This window comes from Macrotis lagotis, chromosome 5 (genome assembly GCF_037893015.1).
Source record: "Macrotis lagotis isolate mMagLag1 chromosome 5, bilby.v1.9.chrom.fasta, whole genome shotgun sequence".
Classification (NCBI taxonomy): domain Eukaryota; kingdom Metazoa; phylum Chordata; class Mammalia; order Peramelemorphia; family Peramelidae; genus Macrotis; species Macrotis lagotis.
In genome coordinates, this window is record NC_133662.1 from 167,454,480 (window position 1) to 167,478,181 (window position 23,702).

The following is a 23,702-nucleotide window of genomic DNA, read 5'->3' on the forward strand; positions in this document are numbered from 1 at the left end:
TAGACTACCTCTGACCCAGGCGCAGGTGTGTGAGCAGCAGAACCACCTCAGCTGACAAAAAGGAGAGTGATCACCTCACCCCAGGGTATAGCCCACTATTGGTCAAAGACAAAAGTATTTAATAGCTTCAATCACTCCCTCCAGGCCCAGGGAGAGGGCCTCAATCAAGGTCAAAGACACTCCAGAGAAAGCCATCAGCATCCCCTACTGGCCAGCCGGAGATATTACACACACAGTGAGCAAATCCTCTAGCACCCTCTACTGGCCAGCTGGAGATATTACACTCAGTGAGTAAAGTCTCTAGGGATCCCAATACCAAACCTCCATGAACCCGACCCTCCCCAACTCAAGGTCTTAGTAAAATGAAGAAAGGCCAGTGAGAAGGAGGGTCCATAGAAAAATTCTTGGAAAAGACCCTAACTCAGAGAGACCTAGAACCTCTAAGGAGACTATGATCTGGTCTCCAGCACAGAAAGACTTCCTTGAATAAATAAGGAAGGAGATTGAAAATCAATTGGAAAATTTGGGGAAAGAAATCTAAGAGAAGATTAACACCTTGCAACAAGAAAACAAATCATTGGAAAATACAATTGGACAAATACAAAATGAGAACAATTCTCTCAGATCTTCAAATGGAGAAATACAAAATGAGGATAATTCAGATCCTCATTTGGGGAAATGCAAAAAGAAAATAATTCTCTTAAAACCTCAATTGGTCAGATGGAAAGCTCTTTCAAAGATAGAATTTACCAATTGGGAAAGGAGTTGCAAAAGGTAAATGAAGAAAACTCTTCTCTAAAAAAAAGAATGGAGTCTGTGGAAACTAATGACTTCATGAGTGAGCAAGAGCCTGTTAATCAAAACCAAAAAATTGAAAAAATAGGAAAAAATGTGAAATACCTCATCAGCAAAATCACTGATCTTGAGATTAGATTCAGAAGGGACAACCTGAGAATTATAGGTCTCCCTGAAAACATTGAAGAGAAAAAAAAGCCTAGACAATATTACAAGATTTAGTGATGGAAGACTGCCCTGATATCATGAAACCAGAGGACAAAATAGTTATTGAAAGAATGCATTGCTCCCCTCCGGAAAGAGATCCTAAAATGAAAACACCAAGGAATGTTGTGGTCAAATTCCAAAGCTATCAGATACAAGAGAAAATTCTGCAAGCCTCCAGAAAGAAACAATTTTAATACCAAGGAGCCACAGTATGGATTATGCTGCATCAACGTTAAGGGATCAAAGGACCTGGAAGGAGATACTCTGAAGAGCAAGGGAGCTTGGAATTCAGCCAAGAATCCACTATCCCACAAAACTGAGCCTTCTCTTTCAGGGAAAAAGATGGACATTTAACAAAATGGAAGATGTCCAACAATTCCTGATAAAAAAAACAAAGCTAAATAGAAAATTTAGACATCAAACAGGAGGTTCAAGAGACAACAAAAAGTAAAAAAGGGGGGGGGTGTAAAGGAAAAAAACTTCTATCCAATAAGATGAAACTGGCTATATCCCAGCATGGGAATAAAGAGTCTCAGAACTATTGAGAATTGTAACTCTGTCAGATGATGGACATTCATGACTTATCAATGAGAATGCTACACAATGGGATGAAACTAGTTATATCCCTACTTGGGAGAAAGACTCTAATAACTCTCAAGAATTGTAATTCTATTAGAGAGAGTATACTTAGCCAGAAGTGATGGATACTCAGAATTTTCTATGACTCAGATAGAATGAATTAAAAACATTTCCTCTTTACAAAGGGGGACAGAAAGGATATGGGAGGAGGGAGGGGATTAAATGGGGTAAATCTCATTACATTAAGAGGTTCAAAAGACCCATGGTAATAGAGGGAAAGAAGGGAGGAGATGAGAAACACCTGAATCTTTCTCTAATCAGACTTGGTTTAAAGTTAACTTATACACACAGACACTCAGTAAAAAAAAATTACCTTTCAAATATTTAAAGGGGAAAAGGGGAGGGGGGAATGGAGACAGGGAAGGAATAAAAAAGGGGAACTAACAGAAGGAAGGGAAGGGAAAAGGGAAAGAGGAAAGAAAGGGGAGAAGGTGGATCTAGGAGGGCAAACACACTGGAAGGGGTTAGTAATCAGAAAGAAAATACTGGGTGATACAGATAAAGGGGTAAAGGGGGAAAAGGGGGAAATACAAATAGAGGGAAGATAGCATGGAGGGCAATAATCAGTTAGTAATTATAACATTGAATGTGAATGGGATGAACTCTCCCTTTAAACATAAGCAAATAGCAGAGTGGATTAAAAGCCAGAATCCTACAATATGCTACTTACAAGAAACTCATTTGAAGCAAGATACATATAGAGTAAAGGTAAAAGGTTGGAGCAAAATATATTTTGCTTCAGTTGAAGTAAAAAAAAAAAGCAGGGGTATCAATCCTTATCTCAGAAAAAGCAATTGCAAAAACAGATAGCATTAAAAGAGATAAGGAAGGAAACTATATCCTCCTAAAAGGTACCATAGATAATAAAGTGATTTCAATACTGAATGTATGCACTCAATGGGATAACATCCAAATTCTTAGAGGAGAAGCTGAAAGAACCACAGAAAGACATAGAGAGCAAAACTCTACTAGTGGCAGACCTCAACCTCCTGCTCTCTGATTTAGATAAATCAAATCATAAAATAATCAAGAAAGAAGTTAAGGAGGTAAATAGATTGTTAGAAAACCTAGATATAATAGACTTATGGAGGAAATTGAATGGGGATAGAAGGGAATATACCTTTTTCTCTGCAGTACATGGCACTTATACAAAAATTGACCATGTACATAAAAACCTAATGATTAACTGCAGAAAGGCAGAAATAGTGAATATATCTTTCTCAGTTCACAATGCAATAAAATTCATATGTAATATTGGGTCAAGGATATATAGAACCAGAACCAATTGGAAACTGAATAACCTCATTTTAAAGAATGAGTGTACCAAAAAACAAATTATAGAAAGAATTAACCATTTTATCCCAGATAATGATAATAATGAAACAACATACCAAAACCTATGGAATTCACTCAAAGCAGCTCTCAGGGGATATATTATATTTTTAAACATTTACATGAATAAATTAGAGAAAGAGGAAATCAATTAACTAAATATGTAACAAAAAAATAGAGAAAGAACAAATTAAAAGCCCCCAATTAAATACCAAATTATAAATTCTAAAAATTAAAGGGAAATTAAAAGCAAAAGCATAAAAAGACTTCTTGAATTAATAAATAAAACCAAGAGTTGGTTTTATGAAAAAACCAAAAAAATTGATAAATCTCTGGTCAATTTGATTAAAACAAAAAGAAAGAAGAAAACCAAATTGCTAGTATCACAAATGAAAAGGGTGAACTCACCACCAATGAGGAGGAAAGTAAAATAATAATTCAGAATAATTTTGCCCAACTCTATACCAATAAATTTGACAATCTAAGTGAAATGGACAAATAGTTATAGAAATATAAGTTGCCCAGGTTAAATGAAGAGGAAATTAAATACCTAAACAACCCTATCTCAGAAAAAGAAATTCAACAAGCCATCATTGAACTCCCTAAGGAAAAGTCTGCAGGGCCTGATGAAAGAATGCATTCGCAAGACCTATTTCTCTAATGAATATGGATGCAAAAATCTCAAATAAAATCTTAGTAAAATGATTACAACAAGTTATCACTAGGATAATACATTTTTACCAAGTATGAGTTATCCCATGGATTCAGTGTTGGTTCAATATTAGGAAAATGGACCTATCAGAAATTATATGATTATGTCAATAGATACTGAAAAATATTTTTACAAAATACAGTGCCCATTCCTACTAAAAACACTAGAGAGTGTAGGAATAAATGAACTATTCCTTAGAATAATAAGCAGTATCTATCTGAAACCATCAACAAGCATTATATTCAATAGGGAGAGGCTAGAGGCATCCCCAATAAGATCGGGGTGAAACAAGGATGCCCATTATCACCATTACTATTCAATATCGTATAAGAAATGTTAGCTTCAGCAATTAGAGAAAAAAAGAAATTGAAGGAATTAGAATTGGGAAGGAAGAGACAAAACCCTCAGTCTTTGCAGATGACATGATGGTATACCTTAGAGAATCCCAAGAAATCATTCAAAAAACTACTGGAAACAATTAGCAACTTTAGCAAAGGTGCAGGATATAAAATAAACCCTCATAGATCCTCAATTTTTCCATATATGACCAGCAAGATAGAGCAGGAAGAGCTAAAAAAGAGAAATCCCATTCAAAGTAACCTCAGAGACCATAAAATACTTGGGAGTCTATTTGCCAAGGCAGACTCAGAAACTTTTTCAAAACAATCACAAAACACTTCTCATACAAATAAAATCAGATTTAAATAACTGTACAAACATCAACTGTCATGGATAGACCAAGCTAATATAATAAAAATGACAATTCTACCAAAAGGAAACTACCTATTTAGTGCCCTACCAATCAAATTTCCAAAAAAAATTACTTTAATGATCTAGAAAAAGTTATAAGTAAATTCATATGGACAAATAAAATGTCAAGAATATCCAAGGGTTCGATTAAAAAAGGGTGCAAAAGAAGGTGGCTTAGCCCTACATCATCTAAAATTATATTATAAAGCATCAGTGATCAAAACTGTCTGGTATTGGCTAAGAAATAGACTGGTGGATCAGTGGAATAGACTAGGTGCAATAGCAGGAAATGATTATAGTAATTTGTTAGATAAACCCAAAGAGTCCAGCTACTCTCTCTTTGATAAAAAACTGTTGGGAAAATTGGAAGTTAGTATGGAAGAAACTTAGATTAGATCAACTTCTCACACCTTATACCAAGATAAGATCAAAATAGATACAGGATTTAGACATAAAAAATAATAATATTATAAGCAAACTAGAAGATCAAGGACTAGTTTACCTGTAAGATCTATGGAAAGGGAAGCAGTTTATTACTAAGGAAGAGTTGGAGAACATTACTAAAAAATAAAGTAGATGATTTTGATTACATTAAATTTAAAAAGCTTTTGCACAGACAAAACCACTGTAACCAAGATCAAAAGAAATGTAGTAAACTGGAAAACAATCTTTACAACTAATGTTTCTGACAAAGGACTCATTTCTAAAATATACAGAGAACTGAGTCAATTTTTTTTTAAAAATGCCATTCCCCAATTGACAAATGGTCAAAGGATATGCAAAGGCAATTTACAGATGAGGAGATCAAGGCAATCCATAGCCATATGAAAAAATGCTCTAAATCATTAATTACTAGAGAAATGCAAATTAAAGCTTCTCTGAGGTACCACCTCACACCTCTCAGATTTTCCAGTATGACCAGAAAGGATAATGGTCATTGTTGGAATGGTTTTGGGAAATCTGGGACACTAATGCATTGTCGATGGAGCTGTGAACTCATCCAAACTTTCTGGAGAGCAATTTGGAACTTTGCCCAAAGGACAACAAAATTGTACATACCCTTTGATCCAGCAATACCACTACTGGGTCTATATTCTAAAGAGATGATGAAAAAGGATAAAAACATCACTTGTACAAAAATATTCATAGCAGCCCTGTTTGTGGTGGCAAAGAATTGGAAATCAAGTAAATGTCCTTCAGTTGGGGAATGACTTAGCAAACTGTAGCATATGTATGTCATGGAATACTATTGTTCTATTAGAAACCAGGTGGGATGGGATTTCAGGGAAGCCTGGAGGGATTTGCATGAACTGATATTGAGTGAGATGAGCAGAACCAGAAATGCATTGCACACCATAACAGCAACATGGAGGCGATGATCAACCTTGATGGACTTCCTCATTCCATCAATGCAGCAGTCAGGGACAATTTGGGGCTGTCTGCATTGGAGAGTACCATCTGTATACAGAGAAAAAACTGTGGAGTTTGAACAAAGACCAAGGACTATTACCTTTAATTTAGGAAAAAAAAAACTGATATCTTATTGTCTGATCTTGCTATCTCTTATATTTTATGTTTCTTCCTTATAAATAAGATTTGGATCAATGTATACTGGCCAATTGCCTTCAGTTGGGGGGTCGGGGGGTGGGAAGTAAGATTAGGGGAAAAATTGTGTCAAAATAAAATCTGTATAATTAAAAAAAACCTTAATAATATGCCATCTGTAAATTTGCTCTTCAAAGGGCTAGTCCTATCCACATATCTCTCCTATTCTTCCTTTCCAAAGTATAAATTCTTATTACAAAGAATTTTTTCAAAGGAAGAAAAATAAGAAATAAGAAAAAATAAAACAAATCAAAAGTGAAAAATCTATAGATTTCAGAATCTGTACAGACTTCAGAAAAACTACAAATATATGCTCATGAACTTTAGCCTTTATAATGAATTGGAGAGAGATGTCTTCTCATACTTTCTCTGAGGTCAAGTTTTTCCTTTCTAATTCTATAACATTCACTTTGATTGTTTTCTGTTGTTCTATCCTTTAATGCTATTGCAGGCATTGTGTATATTGTCTCCCTAGTTCTGTTTGTTTCATTTCATGTCCATTTATGTGTTTCCTTGTTTCTCTTGCTTGTTTCTTATAATACTAGAGTATTCCATTGCATTCAAATATAACAATTTTTAGGCTATTTTCCAGTTGATAAGCATCTTCTTTGTTCCAGTTTATCATCACCAAAAAGTACAGCTTTAAATATTTTGGAGAATATGAGCCCTTTCTTTTTGTCAATAACCTTGGGGCGTATGCCTAGCAGTAAAGTGACTTTGAGTAATTAATTACCTGTTTAAATGATTTAGATCTGTCATTTCACTTCTATGTCATATCTTTTTCTCATATTTCCACCTTTTAAAAAAATTTAAACTAATTTTACTCTTAACTCTGATGAGTCAATGGTCTGACGCACACACATCTGACTCAGATTTAACTCCTACATCCATAATAAGATGTTTTTTTCTGCCTGCTAAAATATAATCTATGACATTTTTATTGGTATTATTTGGAGCTTACATGTCTATTGTCTACCTTTTTTTTAAAAAAAAATCAGTGTTCAAACTGTATAGGTATGAGATTTCTGTGAAATACTTAGGTTGTTGGCTTCTCACATTCTTTCTACATGTGCCATACTTATTCTCACATTTTCTACATTTGCAGTGAAGTCACCAGCTATCAGCATAAATACTGATTCTGAGGTTATTTACAAACTCCTCATAATTTTTTTTTACTAGTTCATCCTCAATTGTTATATATTAGTTGCAATTATTTTAGGATGGTCTCTGCAAATTAGTTACAACAGGGAATCACCAATAGCCTAAATGCAATTTTTAACACTTATAAACTGTGTCAACCTTAGTAAGACTTGAGCTCAAATCCATCCTCAGACATTTAATAATTACCTAGTTGTGTGACCTTGGGCAAGTCACCTAACCTCATTGTCATCCCAAAAATATTCAAAAATGAGGTATATAGTAGTTCTCCTGCTCTTTTCCCTGGTGAGGTCACTTATATAACATTAGGTTCAGAAGAAAATGAAGAAGATGGAGATGGGGAATGAAATATAACTATCTTCAAATATTTGAAGGATTATCATTTGGAAAAAAAATATTATTGAATTGTTCAGGTAAACACTAAAGGGAAGAATTAGGAGAAATGAGCAAAAGTTACAAAGTGGTCAATTTTGACTTTTTTAAGGAAATGAACTTCCCCACAATGAAAAATATTGAAAGGCAGTTGGCTGCCTTGGAAAGTTTCCCAACATCAAGACTTTCAAGTAAAAGAATAATAGCCACTTTTTGGGTTATAGAAAATATTCATGTTTAAGTTTAGGTTGAACTAGAAAACATCTGAGCTTCCTTCAACTGACATTCTGTAACATTAATAAGTGCTTGATACCTGAATTGTGATTATAAAATACTGAGAATTCTTTAAAGCAACATGGGATATATATATATATATATATGTATATATATATATATATATACAATATATATAATATACATATATATACATACATATATATATATATATTTGCACATTTTGTTGCTTTTCAAAATAGTTATCTTTGTAGGTTTGAAGAAACAATAGAAACATAACCACTGGGGGAAACTGGGTGGTGCAGTGAATAAAAAAAAAACAAGACTAGAGTTTAAATTTGGCCTCAGACATTTGTTAGATATGTGATGCTGGGCAAGACACTAAACTCCAATTTCCTCTAAAAGCTTAAAAAAAAGAAAGGAAGATATAAAATAATCAGGTAAAGACATCAGAACTTCTGAATTTGTATTTTGCTTCTGTTTTCTCTATTAATGAGAATGATTTCATACTGTGAAATACTGAATAAAATTTTTTTGATACCTGAAGCCTCAATGTATCCATCATCAGACTTAAGTAATTTTCCTAACACTTTTACGACTGTGCAAGTTATTTATGAAGTTATTTTTATAAAACAAGAAATTCATCTTACCATCTTTAGTCAAATTTCATTTTTGAACCAGACTATCTTTATGTTTTTGGACATAATTGAATCATTCAATCACCTAGTAATTCTCTACCTCATATTTGTATCATCTTCATATTTATTATTCCAAGTAATGTTTTCATGTAAATCACTGATATAAATGCTGTACAATACAAGAGCAAGAGCAAAACTCTGCAGTGTTTATTTTGCTTGAGACCTTATTCAGTGATTAAAATCTATCAAGTAATCAATACTCTGATTGTTAGCCAGTTTCTAAATTTAGCTATTTATATTATTTTGTCCTCATCTCTCTTTCTTACTTATAGAAACATCATTAAAAAAAACTTTGTTGATACTCAACTGGAATCCAGAATTACCATATTTTTCTGAACTACTCATTTAGTAATCCTATCAAAAAAAGGAAGTGAGGCTAGCATGACATGATTTTTTTCCTGATAAGCACTTATTAGCTCATTGCAATAACCATTTCCTTTTCCAAGTATCAATAGATCATCCATTTTTAAGAGTGCATTCTAAAGTTTTTGTTTTTTTGTTTTTTCCAGGGATAAGGGGCACTGTGGATAGAGTGTCTGGTCTGAAATCAGGAAGACTCATTTTCCTGAGTTCAAATCTGACCTCAGACACTTACTAAATTCTCTGACCCTGGGCAAATCACTTAACCTTATTTGTGTCAGTTCATCATCTGTAAAATGAGCTGGAGAAGAAAACAGCAAACCATTCCATTAGCTTTTGTCAAGAAAACCACAAATGGTGCCACGAAGATTCAGATATTACTAAAACAACTGAACTACAAAAGATTTTCTAGATCATTAGAATATAGTTTGAGAACCTAACTAATTCCCTTTTTTGGAAAAGCAGTACATTAACCAATCTCTACACTTCTCCCATTTTTTTAAGATCACTGACTATATGCTCTCTTCACTCTGCCATTGCTAATATACATTTTGATAGGCTTGTTTAAAAATAGTCATTTTATAGTCTTACCTCCTATTCATTATGCTGTTACAATATTTTGTGGTTTATGCTATTAAATTATTTAAGTGGTATTGACAAGCATTTATAAAGTGTCTGTTCAGTACCAGACACTGTACTAGTTCAAAGGATAAAAAGAAAGCCAAAACAAAGCCCTTGCAGATTTTCTATGTAAAAAAAAAGAGTATAAGCTAGAAATAATTTTAGAGGGAAAAATGATAGCTGCAGTATTTCCATTCTGTCTTTAGGAAATTGTTCATCTCTTAGTTAATCTTAGTCAAATATGGATATATATCTCTAAATAGATAAACTGATAGATTTATGTGTGTGTATGGTGAATTCCATCCAATAAATATTTAAGCACCTAATAAGTACAAAAGTCTCTATGAATGAATGAAAAAGAAATTTCATGAATTCATAGTCAAATATTTTATCCAGGACCTCTAAGATTAGTTTACTTGAGGAAAAATATTAACTCAAATTCATAATAATGTTGGCCTGACTACATTGTCTTATTTAATAATTACAAGCTTTCCTGAGAAAAAGTACCATCTGCACATTTCCTCTCCAGTATAATACATTTTTTTCCCAAAAGTCACTTTTTTTTATTTCTATCTTATCTCAATTTCTTTATGTTTCTCTGGCATGGACAGTTAGCTAATCATATCCTAGGAGGATATGAGCCAGAATTCCTTCCATAGGGCAGGAATAAACAAGGAAATAACATGCTCAGCATACCAGAATATTGTTTTCATTGACTACCATTGGAAGTAAAATGATTTGTCAGATATGATCAGTTCATTTGAAATGCTTGTATTTATATTCAACATTTCTGTAGTTTTTCTCTGAGGATGCTATATTCCAATGTAACTAAAAATACCTGAAGCTTTTCCATGATTAAAGTTGCTGAGTCACCCATCAATCCTTAAGGTCTTGATGAATCAAGACCATTGTTGATGAGTCAACAATTTACAGAAACAAATGCTCCATTAAACTTAAATCCCAATACCAATTTGAATGATGTCAGAACAGAATTTCCCTTTGAGAAATAAAGAGCTATAATAACACAAGGTTCTCTAATCAAATGTTGGAAATTTATACAGTCCACTACATTCATTCTTTTTAGATTATACAAACTACCATATAGAGTGTTGTTCTTTTTTTTTTTTTTTTTTTTACAAGGCAAACGAGGTTAAGTGGCTTGCCCAGGGCCACACAGCTAGGTAATTATTAAGTGTCTGAGATTTGAACCCAGGTACTCCAGACTCCAGGGCCGGTGCTTTATCCACTGTGCCACCTAGCCGCCCCAGAGTGTTATTCTTGATGGCAGGTATATAGTTGAGAGACTCAGTAGACTAAGAATTAAGATGATTTGGGTTAAACTCTCATCTTTGAATGCAAACTGTCTTCATGGTCCTTGGCCCTTCAGAGCCCCAGATAACACTTTAAAATTATAAATTACAGAGTAGATGTATAAAAGGTAAAAGGAGTTCTTTTAAAAGGCTTTTCTATATCCGTGAAGTCATAGATTCATCAAAAAAATTACATGTGTGTTTTAAGAAATCATAACAAAATTAGATTCAATAAATGTTTATTGGGCATTCACTATTTTCTTTAAATATTAAGTTGTTTTGGATTTCTTCTATGATTATATTACCTATACTTCCCACTGCATTTCTTCTCATTTTCTCACTCATAGAGTCCTTATTTAAAAAAAAGATTAAAAAGAAAGAACAATTCAGGAAAATCTGTTAATAAATGAGAAAGTGATTATTTGAAATGTTTCAAACTCATAGTTACCTACTTGTATTAAAAATGGGGCGGCTAGGAAGCTGTTCAAGGAACTCTCAAAAGTTTTTAGCACTGCATTCAAAAGCATTGACACTATGGCACTAAGCTTTCTTGATAGTCCAACTCTCACAGCCAAATATTGCTACTAGAAAATAATTGTTTTGACTATAAAGTCCTTTGTCAGCAAAGTGATATCTCTGTTTTTTAGTATATTGTCCAGTTGTGCCACAGCTTTCCTTCCAAGGAGTACGAATTTTGTTTAAATTTCATGACTGCAGTCATGTTCTGCAGTGATCTTTGAGCCTAAGAATGTAAAATCTGACTCTGTTTCCATTTCTTCTCTCTCAATTTGCCAAGAAATGATGGGATCATTTACCAAGATCTTAGATCTTTTTATTAAGTTTCAAGTCCACTTCCACACTCTCCTCTTTCATCCTCATCAAGAGACTTCTTAATTCTCTTCATTTCACCACATCAGAGAGTTATCTTCTGCGTATCTGAAATTGTTGTTTTTTCTCCTGGAAATTTTTATTCTGGTATTTGATTCATCCAATCTGGCATTTCATATGATGTGCTCTGCATCTAAGTTAAATAAATAAGGCAATAATATTCAGTTCCAGCATACCCCCTTTCCAATCTTAAATTAATGAATTGCTCCATGTTTGGCTCTAAATGACATTCCTTGACTTAAATAATGGTTCCTTAGAAGACAAGTAAGATGATCTACTACTCCTATATCTTTAAGGACATGTCATATTTTCTTCTGATCCATGCAGTCAAAGGTTTTAGTATAGTTAATAAGGCCGAAGTAGTGATTTTTCTGGAACTCCCTTACTTTCTCCCTAATCCAGTGAGTGTTGGCAATTGCTTTTCTAGTTCCTTTACATCTCTGAAAACCAACCTACTCCTCTGATAATTCTCACTACACATATTGCTGGACTTAGCTTACAGAATCTTAAATATAATCTTGTTGGTGTGTGAAAAGAGCACCATTGTTCAGTAATTTGAACATTCCTTGGCATTTTCCTTTTTTGGGGGGGATTGGGATACAAACTTATCTTTTTTAGTCCAGTGATCTATACTGACTGTTCCAAATTATCTGAAATATTAAGTGCAGCACTTAAGAAATATAATCATTTTTAATAGTTTTTAATAGTTCAGCTGGAATTTCATTACCTCTACTAGCTTTACTATTAACTATGCTTCCTTAGGACCACTTGACAGTCATTTTCCAAGATGTCTGACTGGGTCACTAATCACACAATTGTGTACACTTATTGATGATGTTAAGATCTTTCTTGTATGGTTCTTTTTTTTTTTTGGTCACGTTTTCTTAATCTCTTCTATGTTTATTAGGTCCCTGTCATTTTTATCTTTTATCATGCCCATTTTTTCAAGAAATCAATCCTTGCTAACTCTAATTTTCTTGACAAGATCTCTTGTATTTCCCATGCTATTACTTTCTTCTACTTAATCACATTGCTCATTTAAGAAAATCTTATCTCTCTTCACTATTCTCTGGAATCCTACATTCGATTGGCTATAGCTTTCTCTTTCTCTTTTGCTTTCCTTCTTTCCTCAGCTCTTTGTAAAGCCTTATCAAACTTTTTTACTTTCTTGCTCTTCTTTTTCTTTGGGTTATTTTTTGTTGCTCATTCTTGTCCAGTATTATAAATCTGTTTCCATAGTTCTTCAGATTATCAAATCCAATCTCTTAAACCAATTAGTCACTTCAATATCATATTCATAAGGAGTATTATTTAGGTTATACCTATATATTCTTTTTGTTTGTTTTTTTTAGGGTTTTTTTTCAAGGCAAATAGGGTTAAGTGGCTTGCCCAAGGCCACACAGCTAGGTAATTATTAAGTGTCTGAGATCGAATTTGAACTCAGGTACTCCTGACTCCAGGGCCGGTGCTTTATGCACTGTGCCACCTAGCCACTCCTATACCTATATATTCTGATGGTTTTCTCTACTTTCTACAATTTAAGTCTGAATCTTGCAATTAGAAGTTCATAATCTGAGCCACAGCCAATTCCAGTTCTTGTTTTAATTGACTTTAAAGAACTTTTCCACCTTTGATAGCAAAATATAAAATCAGTCTGATTTCTATATTGACCATCTATTGATGCCCCAAAGGCATTATCTATTGAGTTGTTAAAAAAAAGAGTGCTATGTCTAGCGAGTTATCTTGACAAAAACTCTATGAGCTCTGCCCTGCTTAATTTTATATTCCCAAGTCAAACTTTTCTGTTATTCTGATTATCTTTTAATTTTCTATTTTAGCATTCCACTGCACTATGAAGAATGTGGCATCTATTTTGGGGGAGGGGTGTTGTTTCTAGAAGATATTGTAGGTCTTTATAGAACTATTTATCTTGGGCCTCTTCAGTCAGTGGTTAGAGCATAGAATTGTGTAACTGTGATATTGATAAATTGCCTTGGATTCAAACAGATATCATTCTGTCATTTTTTAGATTAAACTACAGAGGTGCTTTTCTTGCCCATTTTATTGACTATGAGGTTTATTCCATTTATTCAAAGGCTGGTAACATATTACAGAACAATAAAACAATGCTGAATATAATCTTTGATGATTTAGAAAGCACTGTAAATCGATGAGTTTTCTGAATATTGAGAATTATTATTTTGTTGGCATCTGTCCTGTTAGGTCCAATTCTTCATGTATTCATTTGGATTTTCTCTGCTGCAAGACTTGGAGAGGCTTTCTGTTTCCTTCTTCAGCTCATTTTACAGATACAGAACTGAGGAGAACAGGATAAAGTGACTTGCTCAGTTGGAGGCCAGATTATAACTCAAGTTTAATTTCTTTGATTTCAGTTCCAGTACTCTCTTCAGTTGATCCCCTAACTATTAGTTTTCCTGGTAAATTCTAGAAGAGGGGAAATTTAAACTAAGTAAAAAGAAAAACTTAATATTTAAAAATCCTCAAAATTAGCCATTTTTGAATATAGATAGCAAATATCTTTTGTCCACTAGAGGGAGATGTCTCCCAATTTTTATTCCTGAAACCATGTCATAATTCTTTGCAAAGCATCTGAAATCAAATATATCCAGACATGTTTGTATTTTAGATTTTCTTGTCTTTAAGATAACAATAAAAGCACAATTTAAAAATTCTTCTTTTTGCTTAGTAAGTTCTATATTTTTAACAATTTCATTGGGAGGTATTATAAAGGGATAATATTCAAAAATATTAGTTAGTTACTAACTCTTAACAAGTGCACCTGTTGAAACTCAAACCTAGAGCAATTTTTCTATGTGACATTGATTCTGTATCATATGTAGGCTATTTTCTATTAAATAATACATTAGACTATTTTTAACTAAATTTCATTTTTAATAAACAATAATGAAATTTTTAGATTATTCTTAGAATCAATTTTTTCTAATGTTTAAATATTTTTTATTCCCTTTTCTTTATTCTTTTATGAAGGAATTTTCAATGTTTGACTGAAAGATCAAAGGTTAGCCTTTTTTTCTATGGGTGATGGAGGGAGAGGCGGGTTATTTAAAACATTACAATTTTTTAAAAAATTTAAATGAGTTTTTATTGATATCTTCTGTTTTTACACTATCATAGCTATTCCCAGAATCACCACCCTTCCCCTCCCAAATCATCTCATAATAAAGACAAAAAAGAGGATAAAATAAACATACTGATCAATACATTGAAAAAAACTAAAACACATGCAATTTGCAGCACATGGATTTAAAAATATATATATTTTTAATGATTCAATTTACTTCATCCTTTCTGACAATCCTGTAATATGAACAAGTGTATGCTTTTAGATATATAAAAATAACTTCTTGACTTTCACAAAAATTAGCATAGTCTCTTGTAATTTGAAGGTGCTCATTAAATAGCCATTGGTTGTAATTCATTAGAATTTTTTTCTTTGACTAGCAAACCACTGAGGTAGCATCCTATAGTAAATCAGAATCCACTTCAGAGTTACAAAGACTTGATTCCAAGTCCTATTTATGATTCAAAATTTGTATGACTGTGACCCAAATCATTATATCTTTCAGTGCCTCAAGCAACTTTCTTAAGACTAATATTTCTTAAGACATTATTTTGGTAGAAAGGAATTTAATTTCTGTGAATTTCCTAAATCAATTAAATCATAGGTCATATATAAATATATTTTATATATGAAACGTATATTTATATTTGATATATTTATATACATTATATTGATAAATTTATATTTATCATATATATATATGAAAAAGAAAGACCTAAATAATACAAGAATAAATCTCTAGAAGATCCATGCTGAGTTCTGCTTAAAAACTGATTAACTGTTATAAAGAAAACCTGCCTTCATATCTTGCCTCTGATACTTAATGGGTGTGCAGCCAAAGGCAAGGTACACAGCTTCTTAGTGCTACAGACAACTTTCTAAGGACATAAGTTATAGAAGAGTTTCTGTTCTGCATATCTGTATAAGTAGGAGTTTTCTATATTTGTTGCTGTTGTTGTTTAGTCATTTCCAACTCTCTGTGACCCCATTTGGGGTTTTCTTTATATATGAGGAAACTGAGGTAAACAGGGATAAGTGACTTCCCCCAGGGTCACATAGTAAGTATCTCAGACCAAATTTGAACTTAAGTCTTCCTGACTCTAGGCCATGGGGACTATTTCTATATATCTACTACCAATACCAATGAAATTACAAATCCAGAAGAAATGAACAAATAACCAAAACAATTAATGAACAAACAGATGAATGATTGTATGGATGATTTATTCTCTTCCTTAATGGATCAAAATTAGTTGTCTTCTACCACCTGAGAATCTGCTATGCACTTAAGATGAGCTTGAAAATACACCTGGAACTCACCTCAAAGAAGTCTTTAAAGGCATTTTTATCTCACTTTTCAAGCTGTCTAAAAAATGTGTAGTTTCCAAAATAATGGGGAAAAATCCCAGGTGATAGATACAGTTACCATTAAAAAGTGACCAGTAAGACATTAGCAATTACCAATTCATTTTGGTAATCTCTTAAAAATATTTATGAGAATGGAATATATACATCTCAGGGTATCCTAGCTAAGATGATAAAAAAAGGAAGAGAAAGTCTTAGGTAGATCATTTTCAATAACAGAAGATATTTTTATAGTCACACAATTAATTGAGACATGTCAAGAATACATAATCCCAGTGAGGTAAAAAACAAGCAAAGAAAAAAATCCCACTGAACTGAAGTATTTCAGGCAAGATTTTAATGACAATCTTTGTAAATTTATTACTGTGGAAATACCCTCTTCAACTAGAAGTTGTATACTTCTGGTATCTAGTGCAAGAAAGTATTCCTGAATAAATCATTTCTACATCCCCCATATACCTCCTCCAATTTGGTCTATTTGGGGATTATTTTACAAAGAAAATCCTTTGACTCTTGCAACTAAATCCTTTGAAAAGCCTCTAAAATTTATTGTATTCTTGTGAGAAATGTCTACTTTTAAGTTCTTTCAGATCACCAAAATAATTCAAGCAATAATATATTGAGGTCTATTAAAAACTATATTATGCATTATCTTCTTTTAATACTTGGAACTTCTTTGTTCATTATTTACTAAATTTTCCCAGTTCTCTAATTTAATATTGAATAATGAATTCTCAAATTCATTTGAATAATATGCAGTCTTGTATTTTGTTGTTTTCTTTAGCTGAAATTTTGCTTTCTTTCTTTTAGATGATCTTATAATGTCCTTCACTGTATCCATGGCTATTGGGCTTGTCATTGGAGGGATCATCTGGGCAGTGCTTGTTTGTCTGTCCAGACGAAGAGCCAGTGCCCCCATCTCCCGATGGAGTTCAAATCGTCGTTCCAGACCTTATTCCCACAACAGGACTGGATTTTACCGACACAGTGGCTGTGAACGTCGCAGCAACCTCAGCTTAGCCAGCCTCACCTTCCAACGGCAAGCTTCCCTGGAGCAAGGCAACTCTTTTCCTAGAAAATCAAGTTTCCGAGCCTCTACTTTCCACCCTTTCTTACAATGTCCTCCATTACCTGTGGAAACTGATAGTCAACTAATGACTCTTCCTTCCACCAATACTTCTCCACTCATCAATACCACACACAGTTTAGGCCGTCCTGACTTTCATTGGTCTAATAATAGTCTTCGTATTGGACTTTCAACCCAAACTCCTCCCCCAGCTTACGAGTCTATTATAAAGGCATTTCCAGATTCTTGAACAGAAGATTATCTGTGCTCTTTTTCATAAATAAATTAAATAAATTTTGAGGAGGGGATAAGTATATAAGATGACTAGAGAATCCCTAGGACTGTATTATGCTGGCAATGTTGGAAATAGATACACTACATTTAGTTTGTACCCAAAAAGTCTATGTGCCCCAAAACTTTATGTTATACTATTTGCTTTGTTATTTTGTATTCTTATATTATAAGGCTTTTTGAATAGAGGGATGGTGAAATATTGTATACCTCCTTTAGTGTGTTTTTTTAAACATAACTGATGAATCTGTATTTTCATATCCTGCTTTTTCTTATGTTAATTATGGAAAAACTGTTTAAATACCCATGCTTCATGGGTATTTAACTTAATTTAAATCCCTATGCAGTATATGATGAAAACTTGAGTTTTTGAAAAACCTCTATTTTGATATCAAATGATCTCTTAAAACACTTTAAAATCATTTGGTGGTCTATAAATCGTAACAAAAAGATACTGATTTGCACTGACCTGTAAAAGATACCTTAGGGAAACAATTATCAGAAAGAGTATAGGACTTTTTCGTTTCCAGAGATACTTTATTATAGGTTTTTCCTCATTCAAGATTATTCATGTCAATAAAATCACCGTGGAGATTTCATACACAGATGGATGGGCACTAGCTTTGATATTGTGCTACTATTTTACCAGCACTGGGATAGGCACATTTTACAAATATTATAACATTTGATCCTCGCAACAACCCTTAGAGGTAGGTGCTATTATTATCCCCACTTTATAAATAAGGAAATTGAGAATAAGTGACTTGCCCAGGATCACACAGCTAGTAAATTTGTGAGACCAAATTTATACTTAGATATTTCTGATTCCAGGCAAAGTCTCTCTCTCCACTATTTTACCAGCTGTCCTTGATTTATTGTTAGGATGTTAGAACTTGAATTGTTATCACTATCTTCCATTTTTTTCTTAGCAATTATTATCTCTGAAAAAAAACTAAGTAAAGAATTTTACAATAAAACTATATGGCATTAAAGGACAAGGTTTTTTTTCCTATTCTATGGTTTAAAGCTAATTTGTATTTCAGGAAAAAATATATATATATATATTTCAATCATCGTTTTCTTTTTCAATTGAAGTATAATAATTAGAGAAGAATCCTATCCTTTATAAAAATAAAGATAAGGTTTTGTTCCAAAGAAACCAATTCCTAATTTATCAATATTAATGGCTGTTGAAAAATTTCCTATGATTTTTTTTTACTTAATGATAAATTATATTGAATGACAAGTAAGGTACATGGATCTTTGCAATTTAAGGACCTGTTTTTATGGGCTGTCATTCTCTTAAAGAACACCCCTCCAGATGCTAGAAAATAATAATTGATCCAATTTTATGCTGATGCTGTGACCTTTGTCAGGCAATGGGTTCAATTAATATAAATGAAAACCATTGTTAGGATCAGTTATATTGAAAGTGCAGCTTATTTTCTGAATAAAATTTTGCACATTTTGTTGAGGAATGATCTTCATTTTATTTCTAAAAGTCAGTGAGTGGTACCAATGGCATAGTTAAATATAGGGCTAAAGTTTAATTTTTAAAATTCATTCTGAAATTCTACTTATGATCTTCTTGATAGTTTTAATTAAATTTCTTTTTTGCTTTTCTATTCCTTAGAGTTATTTATGCTATGCTACCTTTCAGATACATACCATTGAGTGCTATATTCTTTTAGAAAACCCTGTGATAATTGAATTGATACAATTACTTTTGAATGAGGATTTTTTAAAAGACAGAGCTTTTATTTTCAACATAAGCCTGCTTTTTAAGAAAGCTTTACATTTGTAAAAAGTTTATTTTTTTCTTGTATGAGAAATACTTTTCTTAATCTGAAATTTACACTGGAAATAAAAGACTATTAAGAAAATAAAAACTAAAATCTTCTTATGCCTTTAACAACTTGTCAGACAGAATGCTTAAAAAATGATCATAGCAGTCATTAAATAAGTATTTTGTAAAGGTAATAGAAACTACAGAATGTGTGTGTGTGTGTTTGTGTATTTGTGTGTGTTGGGAGACAAAAATTTGAGATTACCTGTGGAAACTGATAGTCAACTAATGACTCTTCCTTCCACCAATACTTCTCAATACACTCAAAAAAAGTATTCTCAAAAAAAACTTTGGTTTTTTATAAGCTTTTATTCTTGGATAAATATTTGACTAAAATTAATTTCAGCTTTAGTTCATAACAAATGTAATTGTTATACTACTTTTTAGAAATTATTAAGTAACAGCTATATTGAAATTTCCATTTTTAAAAAATCAGAAGGCAGGCATAATTGACATAATTATTGATATAATTAAATTAATTGACTTGCCCAAAATCACAAGGCTAGTGGATGTTTGAGACTGGATTTGAACTCAGGGAGAGTTCCTGACTCCATACACAGCACCATCTGATTGCCCTATATGCAGTCTAGACATTTCAATCTAAAGATAGTACTGAGAGTGATAAATATAGATAATTATATCTTTTATAGCTATTTTAGTTACATATGTGTTTGAAAAATGAAAATAATTTAAACCCTCAATTGATTAGTCTGTTTTTATGATTCCAAATGACTTTTTTCTGATTAAAAAACAATTAATTTAATTTGAACTGCTTGCTTTGCTATTTTGCAGGTAAATTGTATACCAAATGAATGAACATTAACCAAATGAGAAAATTTGAAAAAAAAAGTCACCACATGTAAGTGTAAATTGTCCTAGCAAAGCACTGTCCTAGGAACTAGGAGCACAAAAGCAAAAATGAAAAAAATCCTTGCCCTTGTGGAGCTTGAATTCAAGTGTAAAGATATAACATGCATGCAGATAAGTAAAAAAAAAGTACATACAAAATAATTTCAAGGGGTAAAAACAGAGAAAAAAGGAAGATCAGGAAAGGACTCATGGAAGAAGAAGTACTTGAATTAAATTTTGGAAAGGAAGTAATGGAGTTGAGGAGTACAAGTATGAAGGCTGATCTGTACAAAGGCATGGAGATGATAGGTAGCATAGTATATGCACATAAGATTAAATTGGCCAGTTTGACTGGAATGGGGAATATACACAGGTACAAAAAATATAAACGCCCTGGGGAAAAAAAGTGTTATCATTAGGAAATACTCCTATAGTTCATGCTAATCAGTTTCCCTGGAACAATATGGTATATCATTCAATATGCTGGTAATGTCTTCAAAGGCAGTGGAAAGTGGGGAAGGGAAAATTATTAAATTTGTTTCATTTTAGCATAAACCTTAATGGGAGGAGTAGGTGAAAACCAAAAATGCTCCAGAAAGAAACCTATACTATAATCCTTCTTAGGAACAAGGAAATAGAAGGTTTTATGTATACTAAAAAGTACAGAGACAATAGTGATTAGAGACAGCACTGTAAAAGAATCAAAAATCTAGCTTAGCATAAAATCTGACACATTCTTTAATAAAATTATTGTAATTAACCTGACATAATTTGGGAATCTTTTTAGAGGAAAATGGAATTTTATTTAGTTGCTAAGCAAGTAGTTTTTTCTTTAGCATTTCACACATACCACACACACACACACACACACACACACAGAGACACGCACACACACACAGGAGAGAACAAAGAACAGAACACTTTGGTAGATTGGGTTGCTGCCTACCAATCTAGATGTGCTTTCCAAGGTCACAAATGGTCTCTTTACTATTAAATTGAATACCTTTCTCTCAGTTCTCCTCACTTTTGAACCCACTCTACAACATTTGACATTGTCACTCACCACTCTTTCTAGAGATCCTTGCCTCCTTGGATTTTTGTGCCACTGCTTTCACGTGAGTCTTCTGTTTCATCATTCATCAGTCTAAGTTCCCAAACCCTCTTCTGTGACCAAGCTCCATCCTGTGTCCTCTGCTCTACACTTTTGATGTCAAGGTTCTCATTTGCTCTCAGGGATTTAACTGCTATCTCTATACAGAAGATCACCTGAATTTCACTAGTATAATCTCAAACTGCTGGACAGCTTCATCTAGATGTCCCACAAGTTATAAACTCCACAGGTCCAAGCATGAACTTATTTCTTTTTTAAAGCTTTCTCCTAGTCATAATTTTCCTTTATCTGTTAGATGCACAAACCATTTTTCCAGTCACCCTGGTTTTCAACCTAAGAGTCATCTTCAATTTGTTAGTCTGGATCAACTCATACATATACTTATTGTTGGGTCTTGTCAATTATACCTCCTGGATATCTTTCAAATTCATTCCTTTCTCTCTACTTACATGTCACTAACCTATTTTAAGTCTTAATTAGACCTCACCAAGACTATTGCACAAGTCTCCTAATAGATCTCTGTGACTTAAATCTTTTTTCCAATTCATTTTCCACAGATATGCCAGAGAATATTCTAAAACAGTTTTGACCAAGTTCCTCTAGGTTTATAAAACATTTTTCACCTTTAAATAGTAAGGAATCTAAACATAGTGGCCTCAGACATATTCATTATATCTCCTATTTTTGTGCCTCTTAGCAGCCTATCTCTTTTGCTTGAAATGTACTAACTCAGGAGCAGCTAGGTGGCACAGTGGATAGAGCACCAGCCCTGGAGTCAAGAGGACCTGAACTCAAATCCAGTCTTAGACACTTGATAACTGCCTAGTTGTGTGACTTTGGGCAAGTCACTTAACCCCATTGTGTTAAAAAATTAAAAAGGAACTTACTAACTCCTCTCTTCTGCCTCTTAGAACACATTTTTGCTGTTGTTCAGTCATTTCAGGCATATCTAACTCTTTATCACTCTATTTGGAGTTCTCTTGGCAGAGATATTTGAATGGTTTGCTATTTCCATCCATAGTTCAATTTAGAGATGAGGAAAATGAGTCAAAAAAGATTAGGTGATTTACCCAGAAAATAAACATCTGAGACCAGATTTGAACTCAAAAGATATGAGCTTTTCTGCCTCCAGGCCTAGAACTTTGGAGAGAAAAGTTTCAATGGAATAAAAGCAAGTTTCTTGCTGAATTTATAGTAATCTATCCAGTCTGCCCTCTTAGAACATGTGGTGTTCTTCAATCTAGCTCAGATCTCAGTTATTAGTGCCTCCTTATACTGTTTGTATAAGTTTTGTATATACTTATAGATATATTTATTATATCTTGCAATAGAATATAAGCTCCTAAAGAATAAGAACTGTTTCATCTTGATCTTGTTACAGACTTAGTATCTTGCCAGGTGCTTGGCATATACTAGTTATTTAAACACTTGTAGATTGACTTAGATGCTCCAATAAAAATATCTTTTAATGATTTAATGATTAATGATTTAATAATAATGAGGCTAGATCTCTTGCTGCTAATTTGAGGATAAGTATAAGAAAATAAAAAGGGTTAAAGAAGAGTCATCTCAAACCAATAAAAATTGTAGATGAAGAATAGAAATATACCTACAATATCAAAAGGAATATCATTTGAAAAGGACAAGTAAGATGATAAAAAATTGCAATAATTTAGATGACATAAGGATTTGAATATAAATATAAAGGTAGGAGATATGATGCACTGTATGGTACTAACCAAGCTGTCTTGGTGTGAGATGAATAGTAAGAAATGCTAAAAGAACATCTAGATAAGAAAGAAATAACATGTGGAACTTATATTGCTTCAAGAACAGGTCAAGACATCCGACCTTACCCATTTCCTGATAGAGATATGATGGACTTAAAGTACAGAATGAGAACCAATGTTTTTTTTTTCTATCTCTACATGTTTGCAATGTGAGTTTTGCTAATTTTTTAACTTGTGGTGTGGAGAGGGAGGAAGGAATGCAAATTTGAAAATAAAGTAAAAATTCATTTCAAAGAAAGGACAAGTCATTTCAAAACTACTTTTATTTCCTTCTATTGAAAAGTTACTGAATTGGTATGTCAATATTTAAGTGCCTACATTCAAGGAACTCACAGTCTGATGGGGAGACCAAATGCAAACTGTACAAACTATATTCAGGAAAAATAGCAATCCAGAGGGAAGGTACTAGAATTAAAAGGATGGGAAAGGTATCCTGTACAAAATGGATTTGAAGTGACTCTTGAAAATTAGGGAAATCAGGAGGCAGGGGAAATAAGGGAAAGAATTCTCTATAGTCATGAGGGACAGTCAGTGAACATGTTGAGTTAAAAGACGGAGTCTCTCAGCAAGGAGACCAATGTGTCTGGCTTGAACAGTATT

The 23,702-nt window shown here is 32.9% G+C and overlaps 1 protein-coding gene across 1 annotated transcript in view; it reads left to right on the plus strand.

Annotated features, from left to right (window-relative positions):
• Positions 1–17,529, plus strand: part of MYCT1 (MYC target 1) — a 34,538-nt gene extending 17,009 nt beyond the window's left edge. The window contains exon 2 of the mRNA XM_074187859.1: positions 16,960–17,529. Within this exon, the coding sequence (XP_074043960.1) occupies positions 16,960–17,465 (506 nt within the window). The 3' untranslated portion in view covers positions 17,466–17,529. The remainder of the gene's footprint in view (positions 1–16,959) is intronic.
• The last annotated feature ends 6,173 nt before the right edge of the window (positions 17,530–23,702 follow it).